Source organism: Astatotilapia calliptera, chromosome 14 (genome assembly GCF_900246225.1).
Source record: "Astatotilapia calliptera chromosome 14, fAstCal1.2, whole genome shotgun sequence".
NCBI classification, from domain to species: Eukaryota; Metazoa; Chordata; class Actinopteri; order Cichliformes; family Cichlidae; genus Astatotilapia; species Astatotilapia calliptera.
In genome coordinates this window covers 30,465,793-30,478,017 of record NC_039315.1, presented here as the reverse complement: position 1 = coordinate 30,478,017, position 12,225 = coordinate 30,465,793, and the positions used below count along the sequence as shown (strand labels likewise).

Below are 12,225 nucleotides of genomic sequence, written 5' to 3'. Positions count from 1 at the left end.
ACAGAGGTCTCCCATAACTATCCAACCACCTTCCCATCTCCATGCAGAGTTTCAGCATCATTCATCACATCAGTTCTTTAATGTCCAGTCTGTCAGCTTGTGGGGAGTGGGGAGGGGGGGGGGGGGGGGGTCTGGGAGTGTAAAAGCAAGAGAGAGAAAGGCGGAGGCTTTTTGTTTCCCCTCCCTAAGAATGGAGAGTCAGAGCAGTCACCAAGTCACCAGGCACTGTTCATCTTACACTCCCACTCTAAGAGTTTTGGGTGGATCCAGAAGAGCTGAATGAAGTCTGTTGAGCATCTGAAATCTAGCCACTTACAGGGTCCTGTGCGACTCCCAATACTCTTGATCATCTGTGAGGTATCTGATGCCTCAGTCTCCTGCAGGGTGGGTAAGAGGTAGGGGGGCTTTTAAGGCTGGAAGCTGGTGTAGAGAGTTTCTGCGGCGTGTGGTAGTTGGTTTAACCCACTTCAAAGCATGAATGACAGCTTTGGCAAACACTGCCCTCTGCCAGATCGGAGGACGGAGGGGGTGGAAGAAAGGAAGAGAGCTAGGGGTTAAAACAAACATAGAATACTTAAAAATAAATCTTTGCAGGTTGAGTAGGGTGACAGACTGGTACAGGGAGAACTCAGTCCTCAAAATAAAAGCAAATACAACAGCAAACAATCTGACACTGACACACACACGCACACACACCCACCCAAAAAACAGCAAAAGAAAACAAAAAAATAAAAACAAAAAAACGGCAAACAACCAAGTCAATCAAACCATACAAAAGTGACATCAGGCCTTTCCAAAGTGACATCAAGTTTCTCCCCCCCCCAATTCAATCCCCCTGAACTTAATCAGGTTCATCTCCCATGATTCTCTGTAAACCAGAAAGTTCTCAGTGGCTCCTCTTTATGGCTGGTCAGCAAGGTTAGGGGGTCCAATCTGAAACTATGACACGGCCCCAAAATCTCAGTCTCAGCCAGTGTGCAGAGACTGTGCCTGTAATTAACCAATGGCTATTTCAGAATTAACATCAGTGACACAGGCAATGATTTCAGCAGCATTATCAGGGGACTGATCGACATGTACAACATTACAGCACATTCAGAAAATAGAAATGCATGGTGCAGGACAGGTACAAATGGCAACCTTGTACAACGGAAAAGAAAAAAAATCAAGTTTGCTTTATACAATCACATTTCTATATTAATGCTGAACATTCCACCACTGAAAAGTTTTACATCTGTTGGACTCGGTACAGCTCATTCCTTGAAGCACCATTGTACAGCAAACATGGAAGTTTGTGATACGACACAGAAACATAGAACAAGTTCTGGGAATAATAATAATAATAATAATAATAATAATAATAATAAGCAGGCTCTAGGGCATTACATTTTTATGCGTCACTTTATGAATGCTAATCTCAATCAAATACACTGCAAAGTTTTCACATGTATTACCTAACAACCATGTGCAGAGTTAGACAAGAACCCGAATGATTAAGAGGCAGAAAAAGGGTTGAATAACAGCAGCAGTAGGGGACCCAACCCTGGTATGGAAACTTTTCAAAGTGACCACTCTGGAGCACAGTGGGGGAGAGAGGGATTCTGGAGGGCTTCAAAAAACAAAAACAAACAAGGCAAGGAGAGTGACACACCTCTCTTCCTTCTTTACCACTGAAACACCTCCTACTGAGGGCAGGTATGAGGAAGGAGTGCTGCAGCAAAGAAAAACAAAACAGTCCTGGAGTGCTGATCCTCTCTGTTCCTGTTTGTCCTCTGATCAGATGAGAGTGGGAAAGAAGGAGGTGCACAGAATGAGATGAGAGTTGGTATATGTGAGGTGTGCCCTTTCTTCTCTACCTAGCTTCCTCCCTTCTGTCTTCCCGCTTGGTGCGGATGGGTTGAGAGCCATCAGCAGGCTGCTGGACCCAGTTGTTATCATGGAGTCCAACACGGCAGCCTGGCGTGTCCTTATCTGTACGCCGGCAGCACATCCAGTAGGAACGTCCATAAGGCAGGTCATGGTGGTAAGGTTTGGGGTGCCAACGGCACAAAGAAACATCCCCGCGCTCATATTGTCGCTTACACTGCTTGCAGGGGTCATCTCTATAGAGAGGGTCTTGATTCCACCGTGAATCCACAGCCCGCACCCCATATGTCTCAATCAATACCTTGAAGTAGTGGCAGGTGCACTTGAGGGCTGCCAGCGAGCGCGTTGGCAGGTAGCTGAAGATGTTGACCATGATGTGGTCAGGGAGCAGTAGCATGTACTGTCGAGGTTCAAGGAGTCGCTGAATCTGAAAGCGGATCTCCAGGAAGTCATGGGAAACATGACGGTAGAGGCGACACAGTGAAGGGTCTGAACAGTCTTCTCCAACGCTAGGAGAGTCTGGTCGGGTCGCCCGCTCCCCTGAGCCCACTGCCACCTCTGCCCCAGGACTGTTGTTGTTGGCGCAGTCCAAAGAGCACATTCCTGACCCACTGACAGGGCCCGTTCCTTTTACATCCTCCTCCTCAGCCCGAGGGGGCTGAAGGAAAAAGAGCTGTCCAGGAGGGGGATCGTCACATGAGGGATCAGTAGAGTTTCCAACACCCCCACTGCCCCCTCCCCCATTAGGCATAGCAAAACATACAGTCTCCTCCTGCACATTCTCTGTACTGTCCTTGCCATAAAACACACACTGATCCACAGCACCTGTCACCACCACCTCCACATGGAAACCAGTCACTCGCTCCCTTCCTACACCTACAGCCTTCTTCTCCCCAGAAGAGAGCTCCTGGGTTGGGTCTGGGCTGCCACAGGCCGGCCTGTCAGGGTGATGGAGGTCTCCATCTGGTTTCGGGGTAGCAGTTGTGGCAGCAAGCAGCAGACTACTAGGGTCTCTTGATGAGGGACTGACAAGCTGGTATAGGTCACAGGTAATTTTCTCTTTGGCCCTGGCTGCTGCCTGATTACTCCCACCACCACAGCTCATAAACATACAGCGGGACCTGCCAGCTGGCTCCAGTTGAGACCGTGGGTCCAGATTTGACACTCTGAAAGCTATCCTAACCTCACCATGACTGTGGCTGGGGGGTGGAGGAGGTGTTACCGTACCAGACTCACCTCCTCTCCTACACTCCCTTCCCCTGTCTTGATTACAGGACTCTATTCCAGAACCAGGGCCCAGATGAAGCTGATTCTCCAGGTTCTGGGACTCAAAGTGCGCAATGGCCTGGGCAACCCTGAATGACTCCTGCTGCTGCTCCTCAAGCTGCTGGTCTGTCTGGATGGGAGACGACGACTTCTGGACCTCTTTGGAGGGTTGACCACTGGAACTGTCTGACACAAAAACCATAGGAGAGGGGTCTGACACTGTGCCCCGCAGGAGAGTGTGCTGGTGGTGGGTAAGGCCCGGGCTCTGTGTGGTAATAGAGGGCTGGTGGTGGTGTTGGTTACCATGAACACCCACAATCCCTTGAAGGGCCATGGCAGTCCTCTGCTCAACCAAGGCAACCATCTCTGCGACTGAAAGCAGGTCCGTTTCATTCACCCCTCCCAGCTGTGGTTCATCAGGGCTGGGAGGTGTAAGGGAGGGGTCATTGCTGAGAAGTGACTCTGAAGCTTGGGAGCGTGTTGGAGGGTCATAGGATGAACATCGCCTCCGCCTTTTGGCTTTACTGCAGTCAGTCGCCCAGTTACCTTTGACCTGTTTAAAAAAAAAAAAAAAAAATGCATTTAGGTCTTTGTCTCAATTCTAACTAAAATATCTTACAAAAACAATTATATAACTACAAAATAAATAAATACAATACTTCTTTACGGTTTCACCTCCTTACCTTCATTGCACTGGGTCTAGGCTGTCCAGCTCCACTGAACTGGTGCGCAACAAAGAAGGCAATCTTCTCCTTGGTATTACCTGGCTTAATAACATACCAGGTGTCTAACAAAACACGGCCATCTTCCATCTGGGACCCAGAGGAGGGTGGTGTAGGAGGGGCTGAAGGGGGTTGAGTGGCTTGGTTCTGTGTGAGGGAGCTGGAGTCAAGCTCAGGTTCAGGTGGAGTGTTCTCTGAACCCACACCCTCCTCTTCTCCATTCTGCTCCTGCACCCCCACTATCATCCCTACATCTTCATTTCTGGCACCTGAAGAGGGCTCAGACTTGCAGAGGGAGGGGGACCCTGCCACACCACCACTACCTCCACCACTCCCCCCTGAGCCTGGATTCCTAGCTTTGTTCTGGGAGTAGGTGCCAAAGGGGCGTGGGCACCACAGCCGGATGTGGGAGAAGGTGTCTCGGTCCATCAGGATGCGGACCACCGTGGCATATCGGCATCTACACTGGCCAGCAAACACCCGGAGCTCTCATTGTCGGCTCCCTGTCCTAGAGCCAACCTGATGGGCGCTGGGCATACAACCTACAACGACAGGATAGAGGGAAAAGGAAGTAGAAGAGGAAAGAAGAAGAGAAAAAGTTAAACTGCAGTTCGCCAGTGTTCATCAGTGCTGAGATCAAGTCAGATAATCAATGGCCAACTAGGGCTGTCCTCAACAGCTGCTGTGAAGTATTCACAGAGTTCACATTCAGCGCCGCTAAAGGGGTGAGAACAGAACAATCATCCTACTGCTGTTGGACTAATCACAACTGGTCTGCCTCCTACTCTGGCCAAACCTGATTAAGCGGTTACATTTGCTACTGTGCACCAAGATCATCTCACTTGCTTTGGAGCCTCTAAAATCGAATTAAAGGGATTCCATTTCAGGTTTGGGGTCTGTGGCCTGCAGATGAAAGGGATGAAAGACAGAACACAAAAGAGCCAAATGGACGCTCCTCTCTCTCCCCCGCTCCCTCTGCATCTCCAGGCTTCAAAGAGGACTTAATAGAAGGCAAAACAGGGAGGAGCATGCAGGCATATGATGGATCTATTTTTAGCAAACAGCAGAGAAGGCGGGTTAGTAGTGAAACTGTTGTAGTCCTTTTCCCTGTCCTCACCCTTTTCTCCCTGCCAAGGAGCGTATGCTGCAGGCTAAGAGGGAAAGCCTTTAGTCCACCCAGCATGCTTTGCATCAGCAGCTATGCCAGCTGTATGGACTGCCAGGAACGTGCCGGCACACTTAAAGAACAAGTGGCAACAGAGCAACATGTTCGGCACACTGCTAACCTGAAAGTGTCCATGACATCTGAGAACAGCTTGAATAATTACACCTCATCTGTCAGTCGTAAGCAATATGTTTAAACTGTTAAAGCAGACCTGAATGTAACCACAGAAATACAGATGTAAAAACTGACCACCCACCCCAGCTTAAATGTAGTTTGAATCATGTTTGATTCGTTCATGGCAATATTTTGTTAAAAACGACTGTCAGACTATGTTGACGGGGACATCCTGACCCCTATATAAATAATGTGAAGACTCTAAAGATTAGTCGACTAATCTAATAGTTAACATGTCGTTTGAAGCTTTGTAAGATCCCAAAAGACGCAAGAATAAGTAGGATTGAAGAGTAATAACGATATATAAGAGCAGACGCATGCTGGTGCAATAAGCTGTACGTTTTACGCCCAATGGACGCAGGATCTGATTAGTCGACTAATCGCAAAAATAATCGGTGACTAGTTGACTATCAAAATAATCGTTTGTGACAGCCCTACACTGCATGAGAAGTTTTTACAGCCATGGCAAGATGAGACAACAGCAGTAACAACTGCTCGCTGTGTTGAACACCATGTTGACATGTCTAGTTGTCATACTATAAATGATATCAACAACTGAGCCCTCTCTTGCTTCTTGTGTGGCGTGTCTGCTCAGATCTCGCTCCAGTGAGGTTTTCACAAAAAGCAGTTTTGTTCATCTGTAATTAACTTTCTGTGTTTAACTTTTGATTGACTGCTACAGTACCCGTTTGGTGCTGAAGTTCATCTACGTCATACACTGTTCTCCTGAGGTTGCATCCACCCTTTTTCATTCAGTTATGATTAATGTTTCTTGCGATTTCCTCCACCCATTCTTAGAAAGGGTGACAGGGGACATTATTCTACTACAGGCCATAATAAATATTCCCAGATAGAACAAGTTGGCACTGTGCAAAAGCTGGTGATCATCTATGTATTGTAATCCCAACTGCTAAGGAGAAATGGCCATGTAAGTTCATACAGGGTGTGTTTTAATGGATCACATAAACTAGAGTGGTTGGCAGTTCTCGAACCTACCTTGCCTGATAACACAGCTAATTGAAGACCTGTTTACTGTATGACTGTTTTTTACCAAACCCTGCTTTCCATTTTCGTTGGTTGTGCCTCTCGTCTGACACACTGGATGGGTGGTGCTTTGTACATTTGGACTAATGGAATAGCTCAGAGAGGTGCAAAAACCAAACACCACCCACACAGTGTGGTGAACCAATTCAAACGCTTCCTCTATAATCACACAGCAACAACACGGCTAAGAGCTGAGATTATACTGTTGTGAGGAATATAAAAAAAAAAAAAGAAAAAAAGAAAAAGAAGCTAGCGAGCCCTTTTTCCTGCCTCGCTCCACGACCCCTTACAGATGTCTATTGAACGCTTTTATTCTCGGCCTCCTTTTTATCCATTTCTCTCTCCCTATTCTCACTGCAAGCAATCCATCTTTCATACCTTACTGGATGGCATAACAAGAGGGGTCAGAAGAGAGAATGCCTGCCCACAGCAGCAATCTATTATGAAGTCTCTCACACGCAACACATCAGCCACTTTAAACTGCAGACCAGACTTTATAGCACCTACATTCCTGTAAATATAAAAATGGCAAATAAAAAATAAAAATCTAAAAACATTTTTTAAATACAAAAAACCCCACACACAACCAACAAAAACAAAAAACAGTCACATTTTTATTTTTGTATTTTCCTTGTACTTTCCTACCTATAAGGAAACTAACAAAAAACAGAATTAAAAGAAGGTTGGAGAAAACCCTCTTTCTCTATTCGTGGATGTGTTGGCACTGGCAAAGAACAAAACTGCTCAGTTCTATGAAAATCTGGCAAGCAGTGGGACTCAGCCAGGTTGCTCCTCTGGGTTTTAGCAAGTCTATTCTTTTACTTCCTGCTCTCTGTATTCACTCACTGTATTCTCCGTTTCCATAAAGCTTAACAGGCAGCTCCACTGATATTGCATAACTCCTTGCATCTGTTGTCAGATGACTGACTAATAGTACATCAGAACACGAATGCAACCAGACAGCCCAGGTGAACAGCAATTTCCAGTCTGTGTATGCTAAATAAGTATACATTTAAATGACAACGCATTAGTTGTTTGACCAGTTTAACTCTTCCTTTAAGGAGACATCATAGAGATATGAAGGTGATTCATTTCGTTATGACGGTGATTTAGTCAATTATGAAACTCTGAAGTTAACCTGTCATCTTAACTATTCCAGGGGTGTAACAATTGTGACACAAACTGCAAATGACACACTGAATCGTATTTCAACATCCTCAAATGATCATGCCCCATGATTATTGCCCTTCTGAGTCTACATTTGTGTTATTAAGCCACATTACAGTGCACTGCAGTACAATGCAGAACACTCATAAAAATTTATTCACAACTCAACTATGAGTATGCACAAAGAAAAGAACTTACACATTTATTCTGTTATGCTGTGGATCAAGATGTAAAAATGTATAAATCTCAAATGTTATTGGCTGTGCTATACACCTATTTTTAGCTTTAAAAGTAGTCTTTTTGCCACACTACTAATGAGAGGCAAAAGCACATCAATTTATACAAGAAAAGCACACCAATATATACTGCTGCAGCTATTTATAGCACTCACTACAAGCCATCCTCAATAATTATCACCACCACAAGAATAAGAAGCAGCAGCAGCTGTCTAATAAACCTAAATTCACAATATGTTATTTGTAATATTTGTAATGAACTTTGTGAATAGCAAGTTGTATGTTGGTTTATTTAGCCATGTTTGTAAAAACTAACAGGATAAATATGATGATTAAAAATTCATCTTAAAATCAGTTTGCTCAAAAAAAACAAACAAACAAACAAACAAACAAACAAACGTATATGCGTGGACTTGTGTATACTTGAGGTCTGCACATAAAGAGCATGTGTGAGAGAAGGTGTACTCCTGTTTTGTTTTTATACAAAGCTAGACAAAGCTGGAGATTAATTTCTCTTTCAGTTATAATATTTTGTACTAGACTGACCAGCAATTGAAAGTTATTCCCTATTCATTAGAGCCAGTTGCTGCGAATAAAAGCTTGGGTTTACGCATCCTGTAACAAACTAATCCCTCCAAACCTGTCCCAACAAATGTAGCGACTGATACCACCAATTTATTTAACTGTGCGTTTACATACACAAACTGCCAAATAAACAAAAAAGAATAAAAACAACAATAATGACTTAGCGCATGTAGAAAGTACACACCGAACTCCACAGCCTAGATGCAAACACCACGTATGACATGGACAATATGAGCTACTGCCCCATCTCATGCAATGATGGTGCTACTGAAGCCTACTGAAGAAATGTCAACTACACAACTGCAAAAGCAAATGTTTTACACAATATAGCTCCACACAACACATATAAAAAGGTATTTATTTGCTCGCAAAATCCTGCTGTTAGAACAAATTTGCAGGTTTGACCTTTTACATCAAAACTCCATTTCTGCTGGAGGGACTCATTTCCCTATACAAATGAAGAGCAGTTTCACTCTCACCAGGTGAGCACAGTTCTGAACACACAGTGTACTACATCCCTGTAAACTCTAATTTAAGGTTTAACGAGGCGGATTAGCAGATGCTGAACCAAAGCATTTAACTTAAGATGGTGTTGCTGTTTTTCCCTTTAAGACTGTCAGCTCCTGGTCTAATGCCATCTTTGCAAAGAAGTCAGCCTGAATAACACTGAGTGAGAGTAACTCAAACTCCTTCCAACCACCCTCTAGCTCTCCCGCTCTCTTTTTCACAGCATTTCAGCCAGACGGGCAAAAGCTGACGAATGATGGGACCCAAGCATGCCAAAAAGCCTTAGCTCAATCTCCCTCCCTGCATGAAGACAATGCAACAGACGAGCAGCCAGCAGGCCAGCTTTGCTGCAAACTGTCAACACAACAATAGGGCAGAGCGCACTGCTCCAGCAGTCTGCCCAGGAACATTACGTGAGAGCAGGCTTTCTGTCTGGACACCTGGGGAGTGTGGCTGAGTAGACTGCAGGACTCACTGCGTCTGTGTGTGTCTGCACGTTTGTGCTGAAACATCACAAATTAGACTGTGATGCAAGTTTTGATTCAATCACAAAGGCCACTGTGTCAACAGTGTTATCCAACTGAACATCTGAAAGGAGGAGGGCAAATCAAACACTCGCAAACAAAATCACATCAAACTGAACTCCGTGTAAGATTGACTTTTTAAAATAGAGTATTAAGCTACAGTCACAAAAACAGATTTCCTTTAGACTTCTTCATATGGGCTTATAAACAAACAACATTATACGAAAGAGAAGTTTATTTTATTTTCTATCGCAGTGCATACATCTAGATATTTGTGCCACGGAGTATTTAGTCTTCGCTCTCGGAGGCCTGCAAGTTATCCCTTACCTTTCCTAGTTGTGTTTAAGGTAACCAAACAACTCCGAAAACTAGCTGAAATACTGCCAACCTCTCCACACTCTCAACCAACAAGTGTGGCATCACAAAACACCATCCAGAAACAAATACTCTTATTTGTTGTTGTTATTATTGTAATCATTTGATGCTCGTTATCATCTCAATGTCTTTGGGAATCCAGTAGCTGGCTGAGAAAGTAGCAAACAGTTAGCTTACACAGCGGCATAGTAACGTAAAAATTCCCATCACCTTATTGGCCAAGTTTCCAACACTTTAATAATTAACATAACCTAACGTCGAGGGTAACCTAAAAAATCTTCTACAGACTTGAATACTTCATATAGATTATTAATGAGTAGTCGCACATAGCAAACAGGTCGGTTAGTAGCTACCAAGGTTGCTAGCTGAATAGCACAACTTACCTGCATAATAACATGACAGCGCTTGCTAGCAAGCTACGATTTTTTTTTTAAAAAAGACCCCGAGCGTTGTATTTTGGCAGCTGGCTTACCTCAGTGGTTTTAACTGAAGCAGACAACCTTCTTAACCAACAGGCTGTCGATGACAAGTGTCTCCTCGCTGAATTTCGCTCCAACCAGTCTGTCTGGTCAAATGCAGGTGACACGAGTTAACTATCCGTGTCCACGTAGCTAAGCTAGCTCACTCACAGGCTAACGTCGTCATTAGCCAGCAGCTACTTTCTATTTATCAACCTTGTCTTAGTAGTGGCAGCCAACGAGGATGGCGTGCTTGTCAGCTCTCTGGACACAGTCTAGCTGACTGTAGGCCTTGTTAGGAATATCAACAGCCGCTCGACCACTATCTATTTAGAAGCGACACAAGCTTTTACGGTATGTTCTCGGGGATACCAAAATAATCAGTGTCAAAACGGCGAGATGAGGAAGGCCATCTTGTTGACAAGCAGCTGCATAAGACCCGCAGCCAATAGCGATGCAGAGTCGGTGGTGTGCCCATATATGGCGTATGCACAGCTCCCTCCCTCTGCCGCCCCCTGCACCCCCCCGCTCCATCCACGCTCTCTACACTGGACCACACTGTAAAAACGCAACATCAAAAGGTCACTGTGTCAAAGACAGGTGGGAAAATCCATATAGGCACATTTCCACTCATTCCACACCAGCGTGACGTTCACCGTGACGAGCACTCTGCACCTTTTCTATACTTTCTGTGACTTAATATGTCCAAATCAGCATTTTTAATTTTTTGGCTAGGTAATCATTTGCATATTGTCATATCTTCTACAATTTGTTTGTATTTGTTTTTTTAAATTTCCATTGTGGAAGTCCTCCTGCTGTTATCCGACACATCTCATTGTTCACAATCATGTTCCGCAAGCTGAAATCAACAATGTTGTGTCAAATTGACTGATTTGTATCCATTTTTATACCCAGTTTCCAACACTGTCTTGTGCCGCAGTGACCCAGTTTGGTTACAGGGATCATTAAAGTTTCATTTTATCTTCCAAAAGCTGTAGGTGTGTCCAAGTAAATAAAACTCACAGCAGCACTGGCTGTTACTCACTACTATATTTAAATACTCTCACACACCCATAATGCACACACATAATTAAATGCTGTCTCTGATAAATATAGATTGTGTATTATAGTGGTCAGTATCTTTTGCACATTTGCTTTTCAGAAACAGCTGTGTAAAAGCCTCCAGCAGCACCGTGTCAGTCCAGCAGAGGGCTAGATGCCGCAGCTTTATGTGTGCATAAATGTCAGCATCTTTTTTGCTTATGTCATCACTATCAATGTTAAAAAACAAAAACAAAAAAACAACTATGCTTTGACTTAATCTGTGCTATACTGCTTGTTGGGCCAAGTATCTGGTAACCTACTTGGAAACATTGGAAAACACTGTTTAAAGACATACTGGTGTTTTGATGATATGGTTTATGGTACTGTTTACCCCCGGGATCAAATCTTTCATAAATGTTCAGCTGAGTTGAGATCTGGTGACTGCACAGGCTGTATCATATGATTTCCATGATTTTCACACTCATCAAACCATTCAGAGACTTTTCAGGTCCGATGGATTGGGGCACTGTCGTTCTATTGGGCCAGAAATGTTGCATCACAGGTCTATTCAAAGCAGCTTTATATAAATTTTCAGTGACCTTTCTATCTTAATTCAATTACTTTCAATTCAATTATATTTATATAGCACCAAACAACAAGTACTTGGCAACAGTGGGACGGAAAAACTCCCATTTATAACAAGGAGAAAACTCTGGCAAAACCAGACTCAGGTTGAGTCAGCCATCAGCCACAACTGTTTGGGGTGATGGGTTAGGTCTCAGTCTCGGTGGACCAGTGGAACCATATCATGCCAGTATCATATATGTGACAGCATCCAGTGACATACCAGCGTGTAACTTAAACTGTAACTCATCAGGTAGTAGAACTATCCATAAAATATCCATATCTATAAAAAGAACCAATTGTTTGTTATTTAAAGTTAATCAGTGGTAACAGTTTTTATTGTATTATTGTGCAGTGATTAGGGATGTTTTTGTTTTGTTAAGATAGTAAACACTGAGTAATTTAAGCATAAAAAAGTGCCAAACTCAAGGGATTAACCAGTGTTGTGTCTAGACATAGCAGACAATT

The 12,225-nt window shown here is 43.9% G+C and overlaps 1 protein-coding gene across 1 annotated transcript; it reads right to left on the bottom strand.

The window, feature by feature from the left end:
• Nucleotides 1-1,170: 1,170 nt before the first annotated feature.
• Nucleotides 1,171-10,528, bottom strand: fbxo46 (F-box protein 46). The gene is made up of 3 exons (XM_026191820.1): nucleotides 10,104-10,528; nucleotides 3,816-4,396; nucleotides 1,171-3,685 (listed from the first exon to the last, which is right to left on the bottom strand). Exons 2-3 carry the CDS (start codon nucleotides 4,281-4,283, stop codon nucleotides 1,853-1,855), a joined length of 2,301 nt encoding a protein of 766 aa, XP_026047605.1. The 5' UTR covers nucleotides 4,284-4,396; nucleotides 10,104-10,528; the 3' UTR covers nucleotides 1,171-1,852.
• Nucleotides 10,529-12,225: the final 1,697 nt, after the last annotated feature.